The sequence below is a fragment of the Musca domestica genome, unplaced genomic scaffold (assembly GCF_030504385.1).
Source record: "Musca domestica strain aabys unplaced genomic scaffold, Musca_domestica.polishedcontigs.V.1.1 4, whole genome shotgun sequence".
NCBI classification, from domain to species: domain Eukaryota; kingdom Metazoa; phylum Arthropoda; class Insecta; order Diptera; family Muscidae; genus Musca; species Musca domestica.
In genome coordinates this window covers 26,654,792-26,682,206 of record NW_026712328.1, presented here as the reverse complement: position 1 = coordinate 26,682,206, position 27,415 = coordinate 26,654,792, and the positions used below count along the sequence as shown (strand labels likewise).

Here is a 27,415-nt window from a genome sequence, read left to right as displayed (position 1 = left end):
CAGACGGACTGACATGCATAAATCAACTGAAAGTGATTCTATGCAGATCATCAAAAGGAACTATGGGTCTATCTCGTTTCCTTTTGCCTGTTACAAACAAATGCACAAAGACATAATACCCTGACCACCTTGTGGTGTAGGGTATAAAAAGACTTAAAATGTATTTATTTTTGATCAGTGTTTAAATGCAGCACCTAATGAAATAAGGCTTGGCCTTAAAGTGCAACTGCTATTAAATATTGGCAGCCACGAGTATTTAGCTCGATTTTGATAAGCTAGCCATTTTAGCTAACATAAAGCTTAAAATTAGCACACTATAGGGTGAGATGGAAAAACTACAACCAACTTCAGACTGCTGTCATTTCTAAGCCACTCGTCCGACAGCTGTTAAAATTATTTCAGTGACAGCTCATATCGTTTATTGGCGTACAAAAGCAATTTGGTGAGAATTTTCCGAGAAAAAAGTTATTCGTGATGGAATTCAAGCGTGATAGTGTGATTTCTTTATATTTGGCTGGAAAACCACAAGTGGCTTTCGTTAGAGCACTCCAGCATTTAAATTTGAATAAATCTTTTATGTATGGTACCATCGCTCTTTATCGTAATACTGGTAGCGTAGCCCGGAAAGAAGCGACTTGATCGAAACCCGCACCGCATTATCCGCAAAACGGCTCGTGAGCTGAACATATCGCAATATTCCATTCGGCAAATATTGAAAAGCACCATCGCACTCAGCACGCGCCACCCAAGAATGGTTACAAAATGAGGTTCCTCGTTTTATTTCCAGCGAACAATGGCCACCGAAATCTCCCGACACCAATCCGTTGGACTATTGTGTCTGGAGTATTGTGGAAAGCAAGGATGGCACTTAATAATACCAAAGTGTCGATCACCTCAAGCAAGCGCTTCGCCGGGAATGGGCCAAAATACGGCAGAGCAGCATTCGGGCCGTGTTTTAAACGAATGAGCCGACGAAAACATATTTTTATGATTGTGTGTTGTCAACGTACAATTAATAAAATACGTAAATATGTTTTCGGGCTTGGCAGCTATTCTAAGTATATTTATAAATATATATATTATATTAAGATTTGTAAACTTTTTATTATTTTCAAAAAAAAAAATATAGATTCGCACAATAATAAATTATAGTAAATAAAATATTGAACTACAACAAATTTAGTTTTTTTTTTAATTAATACTATGGAATTTTCAACTTTAATTCAAACGATATATTCCGAAAAACAGTAGCACTAACACAATTTACATATTACTTTTTCGGCTTGGCTAATTCGATGGTGCGTGGCTTAGGCTTAGCCTTAAGCGCTGCTGGAGATATGGCAAAAGGATTATCACGAATGTGTTTGTTTTCATATTCCTTGGGTTCAGCCAATTCTATGGTACGCTTTGATGCTTTCGCCTTTAGGGCATTGGGTGATATGGCAAAGGGATTTTCGCGTAATTCTGGCGAAGTCAGCTGTGTAGTCCTAATAGCATTGGGCTGGGATAGATCTTTTGTTCGTTTTGAAGCTATAACAAATAGTGGTATTATTTTTGTTCAGTATCAGGTAAAACCTGACATAAGAAATGTGAACCAACCTTTGTATTTTAATGCGGTTTGAGGTATTTTTATTGGCAAATCCTGATACAACATTGACGTATCACGTATCATGGGCTTTGCTAAATCCTTGAGACGATCTGAAGGTTTAAATTTTTTCATTTCATATGTCAATGTCCAATCGGGTTTGTCATCAACCTGACGTTTAATCGGCTTCGATAGGAATTTATATCTTCTCATTCTTTTTAGTGGCATTCGCTTATTCGGCTGCAATGGTAATGGATTTCATTAAAAAAAAATTAACTAGCATAAAATCTCTTGTAAGTAGTTGCGACTGCCAAAACTCATTACTATGTAAATAGGAATGGGAAACCTATATGATTGCCCATCTGACAAGCAACCTATGTAAAACAAGTAAAAAAGCAGTAAGTAAAAGTAAGTAAAAAAAGCAAAAAAAATAAATAAATAATAAATAAATAAATAACATCCGCTAAAAATACTGTTAAAATCTTAAAAATACCGAATAAAGCCGATATGTTGGGACCTGTAGGAATACGTGGACCTCCACAAGCAAATTTTTTCTAAAGCCATTATAACATTCAAATATGAAACTTGAAAAAATCGGCGAATAATGTCGCTAAAATCATCAAAATCCCCAATATCGGCGTTATATGAAGACGTGGACCTGCACAAACAATTTTCTGTCATAGGCTGTAGTATCCATTAAGAACTTCAAATACCAAATTTGAAACAATTCCGGTGAATAATGTCGCTAAAATCATCAAAGTACCGAATATAGAGAGGTACCATTATATGCAGGCTATATGAAGACGTGGACCTGCACAGACAATCCTCTGTCATAGTCTGTAATACCCATTACGAATTTTAAATACCAAATTTGAAATAATTCCGGTGAATAATGTCGCTAAAATCATCAAAGTACCGAATATCGGGAGGTACCGTTATATAGGGGCTATACGAAGACGTGGACCTGCACAAACAATTTTTAGACTTAGGCTGTAGTACCCTTCACGAACTTCAAATAGCAAATTTGAAACATTTCCGGTGAATAATGTCGCTTAAATCATCAAAATACCGAATATCGGGAGTTACCATTATATGGGGGCTATAACAAAACGTGGACCTACATGACCCATTTTCAAAAGTCCTGCAGACATAATACACATTTGAGTAAAATTTTATGAACCTACTCCATTTCGTTCGCAAGCTAGAGTAATTTCCACAGACAGACATCGTTAAATCGACATAGAATTTTATGCTGATCAAGAATATATATACTTTGTGGGGTCTAAAATGTATATTTCGAGGTGTTACAAACGGAATGACAAACTTAATATACCCTCCATACAATGGTGGAGGGTATAAAAATTGATTTTTCAGAATTTTGTGTATTTTTTTTTTTCTTTTTTTTTTTTTTTGTTGAAAAATTTTGCTATAGCTCATAAAAAATCGTTCTATATTTTTATGTCTGCTATAAGGAAGCTCACAACAAATTAAATGACTACTTACAATTCTTGGTGGAGGCTTAGGAATTTTGGGCCTGGCAAGTTTTCTTAACCGTTTCAAGTGTCTTGCCCATTCGGCTCGGTCCCACTTACTTATGGGTTGTCTAAATTTGAAAAAAAAAAAACAAAAATGTTTCACAATATTTTTGCAAAAAAATATACATAAATAATATCAGAATATACTTCTCTTCTGGTGGTTGAACATTCGCCAGACGACTATATAGTGACAGCAAACTTTTTCGTATCAAACGATTTAAATTCATTATGCGGTCCGGGGGAAATCGTTTCTTAATTTCTTCTTTGAACACCAATAATTTTCTGCAACAATACCCAAATAGGATTATTGACTAACTACAAAATTTGTACAAACGAAGAACCTTGCTTTGGGATAGGACAACTGTTCAGTTCTTGTATTTTCCCGTTGATCCAAATGTACCAGTTCTACTGGCTTTTTCAGTTTACATGCACAAATGGGAACATAACGTGGTGTTCTTTTGAAATTTTTTGGCTTGGCCAAGGACATTATGCGTGGGCTTTTAATAAAGCTTTTCCCGTGCAAACATTGCAGATATTCCAATTCTGTACAGAGATCGGGAAGAAAACATTTGATGCCATTGGGCAACTTTTCATGAACTTCACAACATTGGGGGCTGCTTTCCTTAAGCCACATTTTTTTTAAAAAAAATCTTGTTTTAATTTTTTGTACACAATAAATTTTTTACACGACAATTTTGAATAATTTTTATGACTTATTTGTAATTAAAAGCAAGGTATATTTAATAAGGTGTGCGTGACAATCAGTGGCATGTCTATTTTTTTTTTTAGAAAATATTCAAATTCAGTTGCAACCATAATAAAATTAACAAGTAAAAAAGCTGTAAGATCGGTTCTGTTCGATTCTGTTAAAATATTAAAAATACCAAATATAGCCATTATATTATGGTCTATACGACGACGTGGACCTGCATAGGCAACTTTTGTCATAAGCCATTACAATATTCAAATACGAAACTTGAAGAGGAAATTCGGTGAATAATGTCGCTAAAATAATCAAAATACCAAATATCGCGGGGGTACGGTTATATTGGGGCTATACAAAAACGTGGACCTGCACAAACAAATTTCTGTCATAGGCTGTAGTATCCCTTATGAACTTCAAATACCAAATTTGAAACAATTCCGGTGAAAAATAACGCTAAAATCATCAAAATACCGAATATCGGTAGCTACCGTTATATGGGGGTCATGCGAAGACGTGGACCGGCACTGACAATTTTCTTTCTTAGGATATACTATCCATTACGAACTTCAAATACTAAATTTGAAATATTTCCGGTAAATAATGTCGCTTAAATCACCAAAATACTGAGTGGACCCGCATTACCCATTTTCAATGCCAAAAGTCCTGCAGACATAATACACATTTGAGTAAAATTTTATCAACCTACTTAATTTCGTTCGGAAGCTAGAGTGATTTCCACAGACGGATAGGCGGACATACGGACGGATCGATAAATCATCATAAAATTTTATTCTAATCAAGAATATATATACTTTGTGGGGTCTAAAAATAAGCATTTCCATCTCTGCTTTTTCTGTAATTAATCTTGTCAATTTTCACTGCTATAAAAGATTTCCCATCTCTGATTTGTGAATATACAATGGATTTGTAAGTATGTATTTTGACAATAAGATGTAGTCAAATTAATAATTTTTAAAAAATATGTCTTATAGTGTCAAATATACTTTAAAATATGCAAAAATTGACCACCAAATTTTCCGGATACCAATCCGTTGGACTATTGTGGAAAGCAATGTTGGCACTAAAAGCGCTTCTCCGGGAATGGGCCAAAATACCGCAGAGCAACATTCGGGCAGCGTGTGACGCTTTCATTGGACATTTAAAAGCCATAATTCATGCCAAAGGTGTCCAATTCGAGTTAATCTAAACTTATTCTAAAATTTGACGCTATTTCTGACATTTCTTGCTTTCATTCCATAAAATTAAAAAAAAAAATTATAAAAATTATGGCGTTTTGTTGTGTAGCAGTTTTTTTATCTCACCCTGTATATGTATTTTTCCACAATGCGTAAATCGTATTCTTAAATCCAGTCGATATTATATGACTTATACGCTATGGAATTAATCGAATGGATTTCGTAAATCTAAACATACATTAATGGGTAATAAATTTTACAATTTTTGTTTATCCTTCGATTTTGGGTTAAATTTTGAGGAATATTTCCATTATTCCATTCATATTTTCTTTGTTTTCTCCTGATAAAAATGTGTATGTAAACATGTTATTAGTTCAAAGTATTAAAGATATACCAAACCATGGTACAATGAAGAGAATGTAGGTCAACTTTTAAAAAATTGCAAGTATAGAGGTCTACCTGTTTGGCTTGTAATGTCAGAATTACTATCAAAACAATAAAAAAGCAAACAACTTGTTGCATTGATTTTGAATAAATAATTTAAAACCGCGAAAACTGAATGAATGCTCAAAATTTCTTTTCAATATCATGTTCTATATATCTCTTATGGTTTATTTCGCGACAAAAACTGTAGATTTTGTCGATGCATTCGTTGCAATAAGCATTTTGAAAACACCCGAATTTGAATATTTTCTGAACAATTTTTTATTATTGAAAAGAAGACACACACATAAGCAAATGAAGTTGACATATTAAGCCAGAAAAATAAAAAAATTTAAATCATATGGTAGTTCTGCCCTACCTTGAATTCATTGTACCATGTACCAAACGAAATAATTGTGTCACTTTAGATGTCAAAATTACTTCTCTGTTTACATTATATTCCTATATCCTAATAAATCTCATACAAATTCCTGTGTATAAAATGCGTTATTTTGAACAAAATTGCCCATTAGAAAGTAATTCAATACCACCGCAATATAATTATATGTGGAGTGAAATAATTCAAAATTATTACCGTCTATGTGACCGTTATAGCCGCGTAATAACAAAACGTAAAGAAATTTGGAAATTAGCCCAGCCAAAACATACAAAATCGAAATATCGACAGAAAAAGAAATGTCCACGTCCAGTGACATGTAAAGTTGAAATCATAAATAAATGTGATAAAACCGAAAGAACCCGCACTGAACAGTTGGCGTATCCTCAGTTAAGGTACATATTTGGAGTTAGGATCGAAAATGTTTATTGCATTCTTTTAGATGTTGCACATGCTAAAGCTCAAAACAATAATTGTTTACACCACCATTTGAAAGGTAATCTTATAACAGCATTTTCATTTCTAGACAGCTCAGCCAACTTAAAAGCCATCCCTCATTCAGTGTCTTCAATGATATTCGAAAAAGTGGAGTTAATCGTTTAATGAGAAAGAGCTATCTATCCGTCTATAGCCGCCTGCAAAACATAGTACCAGAAGAAACCAAGTAAGCCCGTTTTTTGAAGTTGTCCAATTACACTCTGGTCTGCCGTTAGTAAATATATCGGATATATATAGCGAAATATATAGAAAGGAAGAGGATGTGATCTAGAATGCTTATATCTCAAGAATGGTTAGACCGATTTTGACAAATTTTGTCAATTCAGAATGCCCTCTTGGCATAAAATTATAAAATTAATATAGATTTTGCAGTATTTTGTGACATATTTTTATTCTTACATATTTTTTATCGCATGCGATATTTATACCCTACACCACATAGTGGTAAGGGTATTTTGTCTTTGTGCATTTGTTTGTAACATGGAGAAGGAAGCGAGATAGGCCCATAGTTACTTTTGAGGATCTCCATAGAATCACTTTCTGAGTTGATTTATGCATGTCAGTCCGTCTGTCCGTCCGTCGTCTGTCCATGTATTGTTGTGAACAAAATGCAGGTCGCATTTATTATCCATTTGTTTGGCCCAAGGACGAACCCCATTGAAATTGGAGATAATCGGTAAAAATTTAGATATAGCTCCCATATATATCTTCGTCCGATTTGTTTTTTATTGTGCAGCAAACGTGTAATATCAACCCGGATAATATGGAATTTTGCACATACAACCAAATTAGGCCTGAAAATAAGTATACCAAATTTGATTGAAATCGGTTCAGATATAGCTATAGCTCCCATATATATTGTTCATCCGATTTGTTATTTTTGTCCTCCGCAGCCGCAATATGCAGTCTGTAAGAACAATATTTGGGGAAATATATTAAATGCAGTTCAGAAATACCTTTGCTAAATTTTATCGAGATCGGTTCAGATTTGGATATAGCTCCCATATATAACTTCGTCCGATTTACCTTTTATTGTGCACCAAACGTCTAATATTTGTCCAAATGGGATGGAATTTGGCACTTATGACCGAATTGAGTCTATGTCAAATTTGGTGAAGATCGGTTCAGATATAGCTATAGCTCCCATTTATATTGTTCACCCGATTTGTTGTATTTGTTACCCACAGCCGTATTATGCATCCGTAACAACGATATTCAGGGAAATATATCAAATACAGTTCAGAAATATATTTGCCAAATTTTATCAAGATCGGTTCAGATTTGGATATATATATCTTTATCTGATTTCAAATTAATTTTGCACCATAAGGACAATACAAGTCCGAATTTAAAAGATACAAATGCTTCGGCATATTTAGTCCTTTTAACTTTAAATTATAATTATAATCATAGCGTGAATGATTGAATTCTCCCATAAAAACTTTTAATTGTTATGTGGAGCTCTACTAAATTAGCAAAGTGTGTAGGGTATCATAAAGTCGGCCCGCCCGACTTTAGGACTTTCTTTACTGGTTTCCATTTGACTTATAATGTTGTAATATCGTACATTTTGTAATATTTTTTTACAGATTGAGGTTATATACAGATTACAATTATCTTCCGATCCAACGAAAATTTTCACAAGGGTAGGGTTAGGCTCAGAAGGGCTAGGTCTATTGTTTTCAAAGATGTCCACAATATATTTGGGGGTTTAAATGTACCAACAACTAAAAATGTTCCTGATTTTGCAGCCGCCATAAAGGTCACAAAAGGCGAACTTCTGGCTTTTTTATGCTGATTTCTTTGACGAATATAGCCAAATATCGTGGACAAGCAAATTATATAGATGAGACTAAATTTGAAGATACTGAGGGGCCTCTTGCTTTTGAAGATGATAAGAAAATATTTAGGGGTTTAAATGAACCAAAAACAGAAAATAAATCCTGATCACACAATTGAAGCTAATCGACACGCCTGAGAAGAGAGTTAAGGACAGGGAAGAATTCAAGCATTTTGTATGAGCATTGGATTATATTTAGCTGTAAAATGGACTACATCAACTAACAGCACAACGGAGTATGTACATATTGGGCAAATGTCCCTTGTCAAAATGTTAAGGGTAATATGTGGGCAGTGCTCCGTGACATAATTTCAAAAGCGAAATCTTCCAAAATAGATTTGGACATAAGGGGGCTTCTAACAGTTGTATGGTATCACATGGCCGGCCCCGCACTTCTATAGCCTTTGCTTACCTGTTTTTGTATAAATTTCTCTACCCACTGGGAACAGAAAATTATAAAATTCTCGAAGACGTCACGTCAAATACTTTACACCGATGATTGTTGCACTTGAATACAATACAAAAATTTCGCTTTTTAAGTACATTCTATTTCCCCATAGAACTCCAACAAAATCGTGGAATACGGAAAATAAATCAAAACTTGTGCAGCGAATGAAAGCACTTTCAACACCAAAGAAAATAATTGAGGTCGAAGAAGATCGGTCAAGGAATCGTCTCCGAAGTGAAGGTCCGAAAATGAGACGTATTCGCAAATTAAGCAAACCAAGGATACGCAAAGAAATCATCCCTAATGAGTGGATGTTTACGAAAGGTTTGAAAAACTTTAAACCTACTGAAAGATTATTGAAAATATCTCAACCCAAAAAATACGATGAACTCACTGCAAGGGAAGATCCTCATCGTATTCCCCAGAATGCTTTAAATTATAAAGGTAAATCTAGTGTTATTACCTCAATCATATCAGAAAGTGCATATGAGTTTGACATGCTGTGTTTAATTTTTCAAATTATTGCAAAATAATTTAAATTTTCCTCTTAGATGATAAGTAATAAATTAATTGCTATCGTTTTTTTCTTTAAGCTTCAAGACGTATTAAAGCCCTCGCAGAACCAGCGAAAACTAGAGTCAAAATTGAAGTACATCCCGAAAATCCATTTAAAACAAATTTAAAAGCCTTAAAGGCAGTGGCATCAAAACGTGTCCAAGAATTGGCAAATCCCAAAGATTACATAGATGAAAATAATCGCTCTGATGCGTATCGGGTATCTCGCAAAGCATTGCAAGCCAAAGCAACACCACGTCTTAAAGAATTGGCCGAACCAAGGAAAAGAACTTAGTTGTTTCTGTTCTGAGCATGTTTCTGTATGGCGTACCGAATGTGACCGCGAAAGAAAACACCATTCAAATGTGTTTCTCACACTTCTTTTTTTTGAGTTAAATCAAAAGTTTAAAAAACACATTTGCAATGGTGTTTTTTTTTTTTTTTTTTTCTTTGTCCGTCCTACAGAAACTGACTTTTAAAAATTTCATTTATTGTCCAAAATCTGCAATTACTTTTTACAATAATTAAGGCAAAAATGAGTCTTTGGAAAATGTTTCATTACGAAGGCCTCGATCGTAACATGAATATGAACGTAGTTAAAAAGTGGTTACATTCAAATTTTCTCAGCGTTGCAAATATTTAAATCAATTCAACGATATATATAACGATAATTTTTATATTCCATTTACTGACCACTCTTACAATAAAACCATTTTTCTTTTTTGTTACCTTCAATAATTTGTGTATATTTTTGTTGTATCATAACATTGTTTCTTTAAACAGTTTATACCTTCTAAGATCTTAAAAATATTGTAGAGTAAGTTTTGCATGCAAATTGAGACACTGTTTTGGTAACTGTTGAGGCGTATATTGTGACAATAACATGAACACCTTTCGTCTGCCATTATATGAAAACTTTGCCTCTATCTTCTTTTTTTCGAAATAATAAAATCATTAAAATCAAAAATAAATAAAAACTTGATTGACGGGGACGATGGCAGGATTTTTTATAATACAATAAAACAATTTATATTTTTAATACAATACATTTGAATTGGTGGGTGGGGGAGAGACAATGACACAATTGACTAAAAACACACTAAAATATAAAGAGATGTAGGATTTAAATAAAAGTGAAAAAAAATATTCGCCAAATTAATACTTAAAGTTGAAAAAATACATCAAGTTAAAAAATAGAAAACAATAAGAGTTAGGTTGTCGGCAAAGGGAAGGTGGCTAGGTGCTAGTGTATTTTAAAACAAGTTAGAAAGCAACACCTCGTTGAATCTTGGCTTCCTGCACAACAGCTTTAACTTAGTATTTGGTTTTAAAAGGAAAGCAACTGAAGAATTTGTTATTCTTTATTGTTGTTGGTTGTGATCGGCTCCCTAAAGACAATGCTTAATGGATGTTGGCAATGACGGCACGTGTAAAATCTTGAGTAGTAGATTGGCCACCCAAATCCTTGGTCCTGACTTTGCCGTCCTTAAGTACAGTGTGGAGAGCATTGTTGATCATATCACTGTAGGAAGGCAAGTTGATGTGACGCAACATTTTTGTACCGCACAAGAACATAGCAGTTGGGTTGGCAACATTTTTGCCTACGGCTTCGGCAAAGGTGTGACGTGCACCCTAAAAAATAAACACAGTTTATCAGTAAATCTAAAAGCACATGGAAATATAAAAATTCTCACAGGTTCGAATACGACAGTTTCGGCAGAATAAGAAGCACCAGCAACAACACCAGCACCACCAACCAAACCGGAAGCCAAGTTATCCACAATGTTACCATATAGATTTGGTGTAACCATAACATCGAACTGATGAGGATGAGATACCATTTGCATGGTAGTATTGTCTACAATCATCTTTTCGAATTGAATGCGTGGGTACAATTTGGCCATTTGTTCGCATGATCTCAAGAACAAACCATCGCCCAATTTCATAATGTTAGCCTTGTGAACGGCAGTAACCTTCTTGCGATTGTTCTTGGTAGCATAATCAAATGCAAACTTGGCAATACGCATTGATTTTTTGGCAGTGATAATCTTAAGACATTCCACAATACCGGGTACGGATTCGTGTTCCAAGGCAGAATATTCACCTTCGGTTTGTTCACGAATAATAACGGTATCAATATCTTGATGACGGGTCTTAACACCGGGTAAACTGCGAACATGTACTACGTTGGCATACAAATCCAATTCGTTACGAAGTTTCATGTTTAAAGTTTGTAATTCACCGCAAACACTGTAATCGGGTGTGGCCAAAATACCCTAAAAATATAAAAGTAAAATTAATACATATTTTCGTAAATTATTTATGGTTGCTAAGGATCTAAATCTTTTTATTAAAACAGAAATAGTTAATTGAAGCTCTTATGGTGGAAACGCATAAGGGGACAGTTTTGGGGGTATAGAACTCAGCTCGCTGCTTATCTCAAAGGTAATGTTTGATTGAAATTATTGGTATTTTTGGTTTGAAATACGGACAAATATCCAAATTATGCGGAAGAATACAGCGTGATAAAATATTTCCCAAAAACCAAAGTAAATAAATGACACATTCACACAACCCTGTCGATTTTGTAAACTACAAAAACATGTCCATTCAACTTATTGTCTTAATTGTCGATTGCAAATACTCGTCAACGCAGTCATAAATATGTAATATTGTTTTCCATGCACATTGTCGAAAGATACACACACATTGTCTCTAATAAAATCATCTATTTATAATAGAATAGAAGCCTAGGAAAATCAACAGTAATTAGTAGTTAGACTTTTAATTGAGCGTGTAAAACTGTGCTAAATAAAATAGGAGAGTAATACCATTGATGTTGATGTTTTTATAAAGAAGATATTTACAATTATATTTAACAAAATTGAAAATGTAGCTCATAAAGGCATGGAAACAATGGATAGAATATACTTTTAAGATCAAGTCTATCTTCACTTTATGTATGCAACACAAAAGTAGTGTTTATATCATGTATTGATATTGCACAACTTGCCTGTTGACACACGTTATCATGGATATTTTTTCAGTGAGAGAGTTTTAATTAGAATAGCACGTGAATGTAAAATAAATTCAATTATTGCTTTTAAATGTTGATAAAATCTCTAGAGTATTAGGCGTGCAGTTCCATTTAAATGAATTTTGGGTTTTCTTTCCATTCCCAATTATACATAAATAAATCGTAATATGTAAGAAATGTATCAACCATATTAAATTATGTTATTATTAATATTTCATAGATTCTTATATCGATGCACTTATTATTGTTCCCAAAACACTTTCATCATATACAATTATTTCTTACCTTAATACAAACTTTGTTCTTTTGAATTGAGGCTACAACATCCTCCAATTTAGCACTCAACACAGGGTTGACTTCGGAAAGGAAATAGGACTCAAAGTCGACAGGAACGTTGGCTGCCTAAAACGAAAGTTGAACCCCGGAAGAATGAGTTTATTTATCAAACCCTTCTAAATCCAAAACATGTACTAACCTTAAAAACTTCTTGCAATGCATATACCAACTCAGGGCCAACACCATCACCAGGAATCAAAGTGCATGTTGTGCGATTACCACCATGAGTACCGGGATCCTATAAACAAATAATTAGATATTAGTTTGACCAGTTTTTCTATTAATTTCCCCCATTAAATACACTTACACTATTGACAGCAGCTGTAGTTTGAATTGAACGCGAAGCGCTTGTCTGAAGACCCTGTGGACGAAAACAACACAAATAATATCGCATTTATAACAACGAAGGATATGTTTTATCTTTTTCAAAGGATTATAACCTCAAACACATTTTTCATCTCACAAAGAAAGACATTATTCTTTTCTGCGTTTGGGGCATCAAGTGTTTATGTAAGCGCTCGCTAGTGCCGCATACGGAGAGTATTCATCGACGATTTACAACTACTCACCTGCACAAGAGTGCGTCCAAGATTTCTAGCTAACATAGCCATTATTATGCTGTCTTTACAATGTTACAAATTTCACAAATGCCCAGAGCAACTAAAAATTTAATTGTTAAAATTATTTTTTGAATTGAGAAAATTTTGCAAACTCGCTCTTTACCTTTCCTTTCCTTCAGAAGCTAGCAGCTGTGTGAATAGGGATACGTAAGTCGACTATCGATCAATCGTTTAACAGATTATTATATTTTGGTAGAGTTACCGTACTTCAAGGTAGATTAAAAGAACAAATCAACTGTTGTGAAGCAATTTAATGCTAAAATTGGCACCCCATGGCGAAAGAAGTAGATTCGCCTTGGTATTTAAGTTTGCGGCAAATTTGATTAGACAAAATGTTTGCTTACATTTTGGTATTCCTCGTCCTAGTCGAACATAATTATAGTACGATAACGTTGTAATAGATTTAGAAAACCCAGTCGACTTAAATTTTCAATTCCTTTGAATATACCTCAAATAAGTCTTCATAAAGAAGTTTATCCCAGAAAAAAAAACTCCAACGTAAAAACAGAGCAAATCGAACATAAACGTAATATAATTGTAAAATTACAGATTTTGGGTTATGGAGACAAATACAAATTCTTTGTTGAAATCATCATAAACGAGTAATAGAGGTAGGTGTATAGAGAATATTTTCAATAAATTTGATTAAAATAGTTAAAAGCACTTGCCATAATGTCCTCTGAATGGTATTGTATAAGAACCAATTTAAAAATCAACTTATTTTTGCAGATACTTTTAATATTTTTGACATTTTAATCTAAGCCGGTGCTTATGCATCTACCTGTATTCTTCTACCATAGCATATATTTAAAGCATGGCGGGAGAATGAAGGCAGATGCATCCATGGTACAATGAAGAGAAGGTAGGGCTTGATACCATATGATTTTTATTTATTTTCTTGGCTTAATATGTCATCTTTTTTGTTTATGTATGTGTTTTCTTTTCAATAACAAAAAAAATTGTTCAGAAAACATTCAAATTCGGATGTTTTCAAAATGTTTATTTCATCGTATGCATTGACAAAATCTAGAGTTTTTGTAGCGAAATAATCCTTTAGAGACATATAGAACCTGGTTTTGAAAAGAAGTGTTGAACTTTCATTCAGTTTTCGCGGTTTTCAATTATTTATTCAAAATAAATGCAACAAGTTGTTTGACTTTTTATTGTTTTGATACTAATTCTGACATTACAAGCCAAACAGGCAGACCTCTATACTTGCAATTTTTTCAAAGTTGGCCTACCTTCTCTTCGTTGTACCATGGATGCATCAACGCTTGGGAACATAGATATGTCAAAATTTTTAAAATGTTTCTTCAAATATAAGTAGATTTTTATATGTTTTCTTGTACGCTGATTTACGGCCCGTTCCTCATTCAAGTCATATGACGTTAGGCTGGAAATACATAAAGAGCATATTTGGCTGGCTTAAGTCATCGGCTGGCTTCTTCGTAGATGAACAAAGGAGTTGTAGGTTGACTTAGTTCGATTTTGGCCGTAGGCTCCTTTGTTCATTTCCGAAGAAGCCAGCCGATGACTTAAGCCAGCCCAATATGCTCTTTATGTATTTCCAGCCTTAGACAATTTGTGGATTTCTGCGTGTCTTTCCTAAATAAAACAGACACAAACTATACACAACACAATTCTTTGTATTCGTCACACAAATAAAAACAATAAAACACAAGATTTTTAATAGCCAACACGATGACAAAAAAGTCAAAAAAAACATTTTATGTATTATCACCTTAAAATACAAAAGTTTTTACTACGATTTTCAATTTGATATCGAAAAAAATTACAAATCATGTTCTGGAACACAGCAGAGCCGTTGTCAAAAGAAAGGTTATGGAAAAATTATAAACTGCACATTTATGATCTGTTCCAGAACTGCAAGAATGAACAAACCGATAACGGAAGATAACCAATTTTCTAATTTATTTTATCCATACCATAATGAATTTATTGTTTTAAAAAATAAAAACAAAATATTTTCAAAATCAATGATTGGAAAACGCGTACATTTCCGGGCGCGTATTAAATATATTTATCAGTTTAGGCGAGGACTTCAAAGATTGAACAGTTTGGATCATATTTTTGAAAGAAAATATCACGGTAAAATTAAGAATGTAAAGTCATTTTAAAAAAGCATTCCCATCTTTACATTTTCTGTAATTTACCTTGTCAAATTTCACTACATAAAAACAGGTTCCCATCTCTGATTTGTGTATGTACAATGAGTTTATAAACCTAAATTTTGTCAATGAGGTGTTGTCAAAAGAATAATTTTGAAAAATTGTAAACATATGATTGTTTGACTTTACCTCCTTGATTCTACCATGGAAAATATAAAAAATGCAAATAAATTGTTGCATCTGATTTTGAATAATTCTAATATCATTTTGGCATTTCAGTAGTTTTACGAAGCTGTCTTCATTTTTGTAACATGACCCACTGGGTTTATTAGATCCAGTTGATCTTTTGTGTTTAGATACCTCCTTAGGAGGATATAAGCGTCACTCAGCAGAAATTTGTACATTATAACCAATACATAACCAAAAGAAAATGAAAAAATCATGCGCAAATTGCAAGATGAAATGTGTCCGTCAAAATTCTATCGAAAAACTCTTTTGTTGCAGAACTTTTGTGTAAACGACTTCCAGTAATAACTTTTGGGAATTGTAACAAATGTATGGGTAACCATTAAGATCTATTTGCTAAAATTGTAAAAAAGTGATAGATTCCTGTATTTTCTGCAGATTTGCTTTGCTTTTAAATGTAACGGCCATATTTTAAGCTAGAACAGCTCCCACGGTAGAAGAATATAGGTGGATGTATCAACGCTTGGGAACATATGTCATAAATGTTTAAATGTTTTGTCAAAAATAAGTAGATTTTTAAATATTTTCTCATACGATACAAATCGGAGGTTGTTATAAATACATTTTTCAACAATTTTTAAAAATATTAATAATTTTTCTTCTTCTTTTATTCTTTTACCACGGATGCTCCTATATTAAACATCGTCGGCTCATATGGCATATGTTTAGCTAACATTACTATGTGAATAGCAAATTGATAATCTGGTGTTTGTGTTTGATAATCAGGAAGAACGCAAGGCGAGTGGTATATTCGTTTGAAATAAAGGAATATTAAAAAAAACAACTATTAAACAGAAAATATTACTAGGTACACCCGTTGAATGGACAAACACAAACTTTATTACATCAATATACTTTTAAGTTAAATTGTACAAACATGGTTTCTCTGAGAGTATTTGGAGCAATGTTTAGAAAACACACGCATAGTTCTCTCCGCAATTTTGGTTGCATGCGTTACTACAGTTGTGAAACGTACGTATTTGCAAAAATGTTGACATTGATTATATTATAGCGCATTTACATTAGTTGTGTTCATTCAGATAACGTAGCAAGTTATTAGGTGTGTCTGGTTACTTTTCCAGCAGGAATTGTCCAGTAACTTCTTTCTGAGAGAGTAAGGTAGTTTTATTCTCTTTTGCAAGGAAAATGCGAAAAGTAAATAGACGGTATTCCTGCAGAAGCTTGCAACTAATCAGCTGATTTGTCAAAACAAACCAATTTGTCCCACATAAGGAGAATTAAAACAAAGGAAGCAATACTAATTTTACAGTTTTTTTAAATAAAAATGTTGGAAATAGTCGTTTATTTTCTTATTGCATATTAACATTTACGTTTTTCACATTTTGTAAAGTTGTTCTCCAAAAACTATTAGTCTTGCTAATTCCAAAAAAATATTTTCAAATTGAAAGCACAAAATGAAATAAACAAACAATAGAAAACATCTGATTGAATGTCGATGAATGAGAAGAAGAAGAGTTGCAAGTGATTGCAAGAAGAAATTTTTCCAGCAAGAATTTGCAAACTCTCACTGAAAGAACTGTCAAAATTTCTCTCTCCAACCGCTCTCTTTTGCAGAACTTTTGGGTTAACAGACGACTTCCAGTAACAATTTGTAACAATTTTTACAAACTTTAGGGTAACCAGACACACCTATTATTGTTCACGTCATATATATGAGCTTCAATCATCTGATGTTTGTTTATGTATGCACAAATCAAAAAATAAAACAAGGTGACAAGGTTAAAATGATTATGCCAACCTGATCATAATAACATTTTTATTTTGGCAATTGAAAGTCCAATAGCATTTTTTTCATGGCTTGTTATATTTTTATTGGCGGACTGTGTGTTTTAACAAATCAATTTGTTTTCAGTTTTTTAGTATAGTCCATGGAATTGCAATTGTTTTTGGAACTCGATGTTTTAAAAAATCCAAGACCTCTCATTGGTTTTTCACGAATTTCTTTTAAAAATTGTGAAAAAAATGTCAAATAAAAACAAATTGGTTGCATTTTTTATTGGTAAATTTGAAGTAACAAGAGTCTAGCGTCAGGGCCTCAATTCTTGTTCTATGAAAATGTGAAATGAAAACTTTTATAAAGGAAAGAGATGTTAAATGAAAAATATTATAAAGGAAATATTTTTCATTTCATATTTTCATAGTACAAGAATCCAGCCCCAGGATTGTCTTCTACAAATCTAATCATTCTTCTCTACCTTGAAATTATTTTACAATGGCATATTCGCTTTTTTGGCCAAAGACTCCTTTCTATAATGAATACAAACTAAAGGTAGGAATGCATAAAGCGCTTATCTGGCTGGCTTAAGTCATCGACTGGCTTCTTCGGAAATGAACAAAGGAGCCTAGAGGCAAAATCGAACGAAGAAGCCAGCCGATTACTTAAGCCAGCCAAATATGCGCTTTATGTATTTCCACCCTAATGTAATTAGGGCATACTTTGAAGAATGCTTATATAATTCATATACGTTTGAATATTTATAATGTAACTGCGTTTTTACTTTTAATTAATCAAAAAAATGTTTCAATATTCCGGGTTTTTTTTAAGAAATCATGACCCAAAATTGAGATTTGTGCAGTTTTTACGTGATAATGAAGAACGTCATCGCTTGGGTGTTGTATCCGAAAATGGAAGTTATTTGACAGAAATACCCAGTGGATCCGGATTTCCGAATGATATGATCACATTTATCAAACAAAATTATTGCATATCGGAATTGGGTGAAAAAATAAAACATTTCAAAAAGGAAGAAATGAATGAGTCAATAACATTGCTACCTCCTGTTACCAGTCCTGAGAAGATTATCTGCATCGGCCTCAACTACCAAGATCATTGCGAAGAACAGAACAAGGAACCCCCAAAACAACCAATGTTCTTTAGTAAATTCAACAACACACTTGTTGGTCCAAGGGGTAATGTTATTGCCCATAAAATAACAACTGTAAGCACAAATTGAAAAAAAATATATACATATATATCCATATATTTGAAGAATTGTCTACCATTTTCTTTCTCAAATAGAAAATGGATTGGGAGATTGAACTAGCTGTCATAATTGGAGAGAAGTGCAAAGATGTTAGTCGGGAAAAGGCCTTGGATTATGTCTTTGGTTACAGTGTCGCCCAGGATATTTCAGCGCGTGACTGGCAGAGGTCGCGTAACGGTGGACAATTTTTAATTGCTAAATCTATGGATACATTTCTACCTATTGGACCATCGATTGTACACAAAAGTCTTATTAAAAATCCACATGATCTTGAAATGGTATGCAAAATAAATGGAATTGAAAAGCAACGCAGCAATACCGACAACATGATTTACAAAATAGATGATATGATTAGTCGCTTATCAGAGTATGTTCGAATGATATTCATTTATTTGTAAGTCATAGTTTAAATGATTTCTCTTTTTATTAGGTCTATGACATTGCAGCCTGGAGATGTACTCTTAACTGGAACGCCCAAAGGAGTTGGAATGTATCGTAACCCTCCCGAATACCTTAGAGTTGGTGACGTAATTGAAAGTGAAATTCAGTGTTTAGGGAAAATGGTGAACAAAGTTGTAACGCCTTAAATTTGTTTGTTGCGCAATCCTGCCATAAATGTTAATCTTGAAGGATATCCTTAATCTGCTTAAGATTTTGACATTGTTTTTCATTTCGAATTCAAAGTTTAAAACAATTTGCATTTAAAAAATGTCTGATACAATTAGGATATAATGAACATGATATTTAATGTTATAATTGTTGTTGACATTGTTGACACATTGTGGCAGTCAAAAGTAAACGAAACCTGGCATCCATGAACTTCTAGGCGCTACATGTCTAAAATAGAAAAATTTTACGGGGCTGAGGTCGTCTGCTACAGCCACAACATTACTATTTATGTTCTAGTATTTTACAATTTTGGAAAATAGTGAGACGAAACATATATGTCAAAAGTTTGGCGTGTCTAGGTTCGCACACTATCAAATCTCTGATGGATTTGAAGTGAAGAAACGCTCCAAAAATGTTTATTATTAATTGCTCTGTTAATTCCACCATTACTTGCTCTCTAGAAACGATTAAAGGAGAGGTGACAAGCCAGCCGATGACTTAAGCCAGTCAAAAAAGTGTTTTATGTATTCTCGCCTTAAGTCCATTTTTCAAAATTAATTGTCTCTTTATTATATTTATTTATGTAACACCTCGAAATATTGGTTTCCCACATAGGAAAGTATATATGGATCTTCCTAGCTCGCCGAGCTGAGTCGATCTAGCTATGTATGTCCGTCTGTCCATGTTAATTTGTAATCACTCTACAGGTCGCAATTATGGCCCGATCTTCACCAAATTTATAATGGAGGTGGGGTAAGGGTTAGAATAGAACCCTATTTCTTTTGGAGATGATCGCATAACATTTAGGGGTTGAAATGGACCAAATACTGAAAAATTTCCTGATTTTCCAGTTGCTCTACAGGTCGCAATTATAGACCAATCGACACGGAATTTCGCATGTAGCTAGAGTTTAGGGCGGGGAAGAAGCCTACCAATTTGGGTGGTCATCGGAAAATGTTTAGAGGGTGAAATAGACCATATCTTTTGTGTTGAAAAAATGCAAAATTTTTCATTAAACCGCGAATATTTTAAGTCCCGGCGAACTCACAAAGCCATGACAAGGTTACTTCTGACCTTTACATTGATGTTAACATCCAACAAATCGGATATATAGCAAAATATGTGCGATATATATGTCTATCAAAGAAGATATGCTTGAAAGATCTCTTATATGTCGAGAACGACTGAACTGATTTCGACAGTTCTCATTAATTCAGAATGGCCTCTTTGCAGGAAAGAAAAACCGTCTAAAAAAGTCGCATAAAAATATCTCTCTAAAGATGAAAACATTGATTTTGTAATATTTTCTCATATTTTTTCAATTTTGTCATATTTTTGGCATATTTTCATTTTGAATTAAACATTTGGTAATATTTCTACAGCTAACAAAACTAAGTAGTTAGGATATCATATACAGATCGCATTTATGGCCCGATCCTTACGAAGTTTAGCATGGAGATAAGATGAGGGTCAGAATAGAAGCTTACTCTTTTTGGAGATGATCGTCATATATTTAGGGGTTGAAATGGACCAAAAAACTGCAAAATTGTCAGCCGGTCGTATTTATCGCCTGATCCTCACGCACATTTGAATGGGGGTTACCGGACATTGCAAAAGCCAAGCAGTTTTGGATGGCCATCCAAAAATATTCAATGTGTGAAATAGTTTGCCAACTTTTGTAGACAAAATACAAAAATGTCCATTCCAGTGACTTTTTGGAGAATTCACAAATAAAGGAAAGACGCACTTCTGACTATTTCGTTAACGCTGGTTTCGTATAGTCAAATGTCTGTATCTTATATAAATGCGTTTCAGTCAAAAACCAATAATAAATTTTAATCTTTTGCCACTTCTGAGAGATTATAGGTCTTTGGGAAATATTGGTTTCAGATCTAGGAAGACCATTTACGTGCAACATCTACCAAAAATTGGAAATGAGCAAATTAGTTTAAGTTGCTATTATTCCAAAATTAGAGAACGAAACCTGATTGTTTTCTTTTATTATTTGTCACAATATCTTGTGGAATTCTTTCGAGTATCTCGCATATATGAACTGTATCGTTTTTTATAGTGTTGTAGGGTATTCATCGGTCGGCCCCGCTCGACTGTAGCCTTTGCTTACTTGTTTTTAGCTATTTTTGGCACATACATGTACCTTGAGAGAACCTTTAAATCCATTGAAGGTCTTTACTGTATATGAAGACCTTTAATACGGGCGGTGGATGGCATAGATTTATATAAGTTAAGGTGAGAGTACATAAAACACTTTTTTGACTGGCTTAATTCATCGGCTGGCTTCTTCGTAGAGGAACAAAGGAGCTTTAGGTTGACTTAAAGTGGAAATACATAAAGCGCTTATTTGGCTGGTTCAAGTCATCGACTGGCTTCTTTGGAAATGAACCAAGGAGCCTAGGGCCAAAATCGAACTAACTTAACCTAAAACTCCTTTGTTCCTCTACGAAGAAACCAGCAGATGAGTTATGCCAGCCAAATAAGCGCTTTATGTATTCCCAACTATAGTTGGATTTTGGCCCTACGCTACTTTGTTTATTTCCGAAGAAGAAGAATTTTAGGTATATGTTTAGTAAGCTCGAATTTATATTAGGCAAGTTTACTTGTGGCAAATCTCTGTTTGTTAGAGAGAGGGGTAAGGGGAAAGGTAATGGCAAATAATTTCTCTTTCCAACGATACCTATATTACATCGGCCCCGGGTCAAAACTCTGGGGGTCACGGGTCCAATCCCCAAGAAAAAAAATTGTTTCCCGAAATCAGGGTAAAAATACGTATCACTGCAAAAAAATGAAGAGTTTTTACTGAACTAGAGTTAAAGCAACAAAATACAAGAGGCTAGTTCAATGGAAAACGAAAAAATTGAAGTAAGAAAACTCGCCTATTCTATTGCTGTTTCTTTAAGAGAGCATTTGTGCAAATATCAAATATGTTGTCACAAACTTATTATGCTTCTACCTTCTTAAGTACATCTACCATATGATATGATATGTTAACAGTCCACTTTGAATAGCAAATAAATTTTTCGGTGTTTTTCTTTGATAATCGCAAAAAACGAAATTTTCAGTTAAATCACAAAATTATAAAAAAAGCAGTACCTTTATATTGATATTTCATAGAGGTATAAGTGATCAAGCAGCAAGTTTTACTGCAATAAGTTAATGTTTATAATTTCTTAGACTTTTTTAGTTAAATTGCGTAAACATGGGTTCTCTGAGAGTTTTTGGAGTAATTTTGAGGCAACACATGCACAGATCTCTCCCCACCTTTGGTTGTATGCGTTACTACAGCTGTGAAACGTATGTATTTGCAGAAACGGTGACATTGACTTTATTACTTCCAATCAGTTGATAAAAATAGTTTCTTAATTTGGTGGAATTTTTTAAAGGAAACAGGCACCTAAAATGAGATTTGTTCAATTCTTACGTAAAAATGATGAACGCCAGCGTCTGGGTGTTGTATCCGAAGATGGCACTTCTTTGGTGGAGTTATCTAGTGGATCATGTGTTTCAAACGACATGGTCGCATTCATCAAACAGAATTATTCCATTTCGGAATTAGAAGATAAATTGAAAAATTTCCAAAGCGAAGAGATGAATGATTCTATTACATTGCTACCTCCCGTTACCAATCCTGAGAAGATTATCTGCATTGGTCTAAACTATCAAGATCATTGCGAAGAACAAAATAAGGAACCTCCAAAAGAACCAATGTTCTTTAGTAAATACAACAATACTTTGGTTGGCCCAAGGGGCAATGTCATTGCCCATCAAATTACAGATGTAAGTAACAATTAGAAAAAAATAGTTAGAAAAGTAGTGACGCATTGTGAAGCAAAACTGACCATTAACATACTTCCATGCTTTAGATTATCTTTATCAAGTGTTGATAGGAAAAATAAACAGCAAACAAAATTATTTGCAATAAACAAATAAAAACACTTACCTATAATACATATCTCAATATTTATTATCATAAAACATACAGATATCCATATCGTCAGTTTCATGCTTAGTGATCCACACGACAATTTTGATGATTTCAAGCATACCCTTTCTGATTATCTGTAAATTTTCCAATATCAGTTCTAGTTTTCGAGATATACACATAATGTAGGTAAATGTACAGAGTTTTTCATTCATTATGTGAATTGTTGTATAAAAGAACAAATTATAATGGTGTTTTAAAAATCAGGATATTATTTTAATTCAGGAATAAGGCCAATACACAATATTTTAGAATCGTTTCAAAGTGGAACACACTGCAAAGAATCATGTTCGTAGAATAGGTTCTGAAACCATATTATTGTTACATGTATACACATGTAAAAAAATGTTATTATATATTGTGAATTTATTATTATATGTTACAAGTAGGGACAATAAAAAATCGAAATATGCCGAATTATCAAGCAACTCAGCGGAGTTACCGTTTAAAGTTTTTACTTTATATCTATTTGAATGCACTACTACACTGTGATGTATTAATTTGAAAATCACTTTAAAATTTTCATATTTTAAAACAGAAAATTGATTGGGAAATTGAACTGGCTGTCATAATTGGAAAGAAATGCAAGGATGTTAGTCGCGAACATGCTTTGGATCATGTGTTTGGTTACAGTGTTGCTCAGGATATTTCAGCACGTGACTGGCAAAAGCAACGTAATGGTGGACAATTTTTAATTGGCAAGTCTATGGACACATTTTTACCTATTGGACCATCAATTGTACACAAAAGCCTAATTAAGGATCCACATGATCTTGAAATGGTTTGCAAAATAAATGGCGTTGAAAAACAACACGGTAATACTAACAACATGATTTATAAAATCGACGACATTATTAGTCGTTTATCACAGTAAGTATAAATTAAGATAATTTATTTTGTAAATACATTTTAATGTCTTCTCTCTGTTAGATCAATAACATTGCAGCCTGGAGATATAATCTTAACTGGTACACCTAAAGGTGTTGGCATGCATCGTAATCCTCCAGAATACCTTAAACCTGGAGATGTAATTGAAAGTGAAATTCAATGTTTGGGTAAATTGGTGAACAAAGTTGTAGCACCCTAAATTATATTACCTTATATCACCAGAAAAAGGCAATTTTAACACACCATGTGCAATTTGTTCATATATTTGTTTCATTGTAATTCCCAAAATCAACATAAAGTTTAAAACAATGTGCATTTATTAAATGTTATATCTTTGCTATATGTTTTTTATTCGTGTTATATTTAATAAAAAATTAAATAATGAAAAAGTTCAGTTTTTGTAATTATTGTATTGACATACATACAATGGGAATATTGCAATCGAAAAAGTCGTAGTAAAAACATAAATAATGCTATTCAAAAAAATATATATATATTGCTACAAGTTTTTTTTTCAAACAGACAAAATTACACTTAACGCTTATGTGGAAAGCGACAAAATCTAAACCAAGACCACTACGATAATATAATTGATAACTGGGAAGTAGATCATTTGTTGTCCACTTATTCGAAGAAACCCCTTTCAATGAGCTTAGATAATTGTAAGCAAAAAAACTAATATTAAAAATAATGAGAATAAAGTTTGTCAGGTGTGGGGTTCGAACCCACGCTCCCTCTCGGGAACCAGAGCTTAAATCTGGCGCCTTAGACCGCTCGGCCAACCTGACTTGTTGATGTTGTGTATCAATTTGTACTTTTAAAATGTGAGAAACGAACACATGTATAAAGGTAACACATTGCCAGGGTTGAAAATTTGTGTACCTTATTTAAAAACTAATTATTAACGCGTGACGTATGACGTTTTTTCTTATTGTTAGGAGGATACTTTTACTTTAAATATTTTTGGAATAAATAAAAAAGTTGTATTTAGTAGTATTGGAATATCCTATCGAAATGCAAAGATAATCTATGGTCATTAAATTTCTGAAAGATGTTACTGTACTCTTTTATTTATGTCAAAATATGCGAATTTGAACTTTCCAACTTTTCACATGAAATAATAAAAGAATTTACTAGTTTAGCACAGACGGTGAAACAAGACTGTTGATTTTCTCAATAATAAGTAAATTGTGTGTTGTTATTGTTATCGTAATAAGAATAGAGACAAAATTTTCTGCTTGGATAAAAAATATTAAGTTTGGCCGGGCCTCCACTGTTGGGTAAAGAAAAATTTGTACATAAAAGTATCTTAATTCAAACAGTTAATTCAATACAGTTAAAAAAATGGGCAAAGTCGTTATATGGGAACCATACCAAAACGAGTGCGAATATAGATAATTTTATATTACAAGGATTGTTATCTATTGCGAGTCTTGAATGCCAAATTTGAAACAATTTCTTGGGTAAAAGTGACTTAGATTACCAAAAGACCGAATATCGGGAGGTACCATTATATGTGCGCTTTAGCAAAACGTGGACCTGAATATTAAATGTTCTGCCACTGGAGCTAGAACCAATTATGATCTACAAATACCAATTTTCAGACAAATCCGTGGAAATGTGGCAAAAAATCCTCAAAATAGCGAATATTGGGAGGTAGCGTTATATGGGGGCTATACGATATGTATGATATGTACAATGTTCCACCACCGGAGCTCTTCACGAACTACCGATATATCATTTTCAATACCAACAATCCTAGACACAGTACAAATTGTTGTGATAAATTTTGAAGTTCTACGTCAAATAATGTGGGCAGTGTCGTGATTTCAACAGACAAACAGTCGGACATTGTTAAATCGACTAAGAATTTTATTTATTTATTTGTACTATGACATGTATACAAAGACTTCCTTTTCAAGGAGGGGGTATAAAAATCGACAACTTTTTTATTTCTTACGCATGTTGGAACTAAGTGAATATATAAGGGAATGCCTGACCCAATTGAATCTGGCTCTTTTTGTAACCTCTGATAGAATTTCCTGTACCTACTCCTTAGAAGTCTTCAATGTCGTGAGCTAGAAGACCTTAAATGTAACTGAGTACGATATTATTACTCTTTACAAATTATTACAATAAGCTCAGATTATATAGTACGCAGACTGATAATATCCATATTTGGGCCTATGTAATGTATATTTAAGGTTCGACATTTTTAAGAGAAATGCTTATTTCTCTCGATTATAAATTGCAACTTATATTTGTTTTTTTTTTTGTAGCAGTTACAGTTGAGTTGCAGTCTATGATAAATTACTGTTTTTTATTCTAAATGTTACAAAAACAGATTTTACTTGTAAATACAATGTATAGAAATAACTGAGTCAGGGTGTCATATCAGTCCGGCCGCATTAATCCCCTTTTTTTTACTTGTAATAATTAACCTCTTTAATAAGCCGCATAACAAATAGCTTTTGGGCATACCTATGAGTTCTGCACATTTCTAGGTACATTGGACATTTAGTTTATTGTGTCGTGGTTCACATAACAAATATCAAGGTAATATATTAGTTACTTTTCAATTTATTTAACATTATAACATTTATAATTTTTTTTTTACACTTTGAATGGTTTACTTTTGGTGGCAAAGAACTCATCGCGCTTATGATATGGAGCATAAATATCATCTACCCAATTTTTTGGTCGTCGCCAATAGCTTGTTACCATTTTATCGAGCAGCCAACTTTGTGTGGAATTGGTGAAAACATGCTGACGCAAACGACGTCTACGTTCTGGAGATTTGGAGAACAATTTCTTTTGACGACCGGTATATGTACGAATCCAAGCACCCCAATCTAGACGTCTGAAACGTTTTATAACTGCCTTAACACTTTTACGTTTACCCTTATTAAGGGAAAATTTCGTAACACTACGGGATTGTTGTGTTTGCAATGCCAAAGGCTGTTGGAGGATATTGACGTTGATAGATGGCAGTGACAATTTGGGAAAAACTGGATTATTGCCGGCGGATTTAACTTGTAATGAGGAAAATGAGCACTTCTGCATTGGACCAGCCACGGTCGTCGGACGTATTGTTGTAGCGTATGAAACGCTGCTCCTTAGAGCTGAAATAAATACAAAGGATAATATCAGTATTTAATACATTTTTGTATTAATTCAACATTACCATTCCCAATTATTGAACGCAACATATTTTATTAAAGAATCGATTTTTTATTAGAATAGTTTATTCTCCATCGAATCACATAACCAAAAACAGAAAATACGCGTGAAAGAAACTCGATAAAAGAGAACAAAGGAAATTGTCAAATACATTGAACATGTGTGAACCCATTTTATTCACTATC

General features: G+C 33.4%; 6 protein-coding genes and 1 non-coding gene across 10 annotated transcripts; 3 read left to right on the top strand and 4 right to left on the bottom strand.

Annotated features, from left to right (window-relative positions):
- Positions 1-1,119: 1,119 nt before the first annotated feature.
- On the bottom strand, positions 1,120-3,855 carry LOC101898543 (testicular haploid expressed gene protein-like). The gene is made up of 5 exons (XM_005184299.4): positions 3,462-3,855; positions 3,268-3,402; positions 3,089-3,188; positions 1,600-1,825; positions 1,120-1,530 (listed from the first exon to the last, which is right to left on the bottom strand). The coding sequence occupies exons 1-5, from the start codon at positions 3,752-3,754 to the stop codon at positions 1,271-1,273; spliced, it is 1,014 nt and encodes a 337-aa protein (XP_005184356.1). The 5' UTR covers positions 3,755-3,855; the 3' UTR covers positions 1,120-1,270.
- A 1,611-nt stretch (positions 3,856-5,466) lies between these two features.
- On the top strand, positions 5,467-10,027 carry LOC101898367 (testicular haploid expressed gene protein-like). Of its 3 annotated transcripts, none has more exons than XM_020037013.2 (4): positions 5,470-6,237; positions 6,369-6,506; positions 8,741-9,072; positions 9,222-10,027. In XM_020037013.2, exons 1-4 carry the CDS (start codon positions 5,807-5,809, stop codon positions 9,476-9,478), a joined length of 1,158 nt encoding a protein of 385 aa, XP_019892572.2. In that variant the 5' UTR covers positions 5,470-5,806; the 3' UTR covers positions 9,479-10,027. The 3 variants fall into 3 exon arrangements, with proteins under 3 accessions (XP_005184355.3, XP_019892572.2, XP_019892573.1); XM_020037014.2 differs by having other exon boundaries at positions 5,473-6,237; positions 6,373-6,506; XM_005184298.4 differs by lacking the exon at positions 6,369-6,506 and having other exon boundaries at positions 5,467-6,237.
- Positions 10,028-10,165: 138 nt separating this feature from the next.
- On the bottom strand, positions 10,166-13,382 carry LOC101898021 (isocitrate dehydrogenase [NAD] subunit beta, mitochondrial). The gene is made up of 7 exons (XM_005184296.4): positions 13,280-13,382; positions 13,126-13,216; positions 12,864-12,917; positions 12,696-12,794; positions 12,506-12,622; positions 10,878-11,459; positions 10,166-10,815 (listed from the first exon to the last, which is right to left on the bottom strand). Exons 2-7 carry the CDS (start codon positions 13,165-13,167, stop codon positions 10,585-10,587), a joined length of 1,125 nt encoding a protein of 374 aa, XP_005184353.1. The 5' UTR covers positions 13,168-13,216; positions 13,280-13,382; the 3' UTR covers positions 10,166-10,584.
- Positions 13,383-16,250: 2,868 nt separating this feature from the next.
- On the top strand, positions 16,251-19,206 carry LOC101897753 (fumarylacetoacetate hydrolase domain-containing protein 2). The gene is made up of 4 exons (XM_020037012.2): positions 16,251-16,523; positions 18,118-18,511; positions 18,592-18,923; positions 18,987-19,206. The coding sequence occupies exons 1-4, from the start codon at positions 16,429-16,431 to the stop codon at positions 19,141-19,143; spliced, it is 978 nt and encodes a 325-aa protein (XP_019892571.1). The 5' UTR covers positions 16,251-16,428; the 3' UTR covers positions 19,144-19,206.
- A 2,941-nt stretch (positions 19,207-22,147) lies between these two features.
- LOC101897580 (fumarylacetoacetate hydrolase domain-containing protein 2A) lies at positions 22,148-24,439 on the top strand. 2 transcript variants are annotated; one of them, XM_005184293.4, is made up of 5 exons: positions 22,148-22,296; positions 22,355-22,474; positions 22,564-22,957; positions 23,701-24,032; positions 24,093-24,439. In XM_005184293.4, the coding sequence occupies exons 2-5, from the start codon at positions 22,380-22,382 to the stop codon at positions 24,247-24,249; spliced, it is 978 nt and encodes a 325-aa protein (XP_005184350.1). In that variant the 5' UTR covers positions 22,148-22,296; positions 22,355-22,379; the 3' UTR covers positions 24,250-24,439. The 2 variants fall into 2 exon arrangements, with proteins under 2 accessions (XP_005184350.1, XP_019892570.1); XM_020037011.2 differs by having other exon boundaries at positions 22,182-22,296; positions 22,365-22,474.
- Positions 24,440-24,754: 315 nt separating this feature from the next.
- Positions 24,755-24,838, bottom strand: TRNAL-UAA (transfer RNA leucine (anticodon UAA)). The gene has a single exon. It is a non-coding gene; the product is annotated as a tRNA-Leu (tRNA).
- A 1,774-nt stretch (positions 24,839-26,612) lies between these two features.
- On the bottom strand, positions 26,613-27,388 carry LOC101897411 (large ribosomal subunit protein bL35m). The gene is made up of 2 exons (XM_005184292.4): positions 27,235-27,388; positions 26,613-27,172 (listed from the first exon to the last, which is right to left on the bottom strand). The coding sequence occupies exons 1-2, from the start codon at positions 27,257-27,259 to the stop codon at positions 26,664-26,666; spliced, it is 534 nt and encodes a 177-aa protein (XP_005184349.1). The 5' UTR covers positions 27,260-27,388; the 3' UTR covers positions 26,613-26,663.
- Positions 27,389-27,415: the final 27 nt, after the last annotated feature.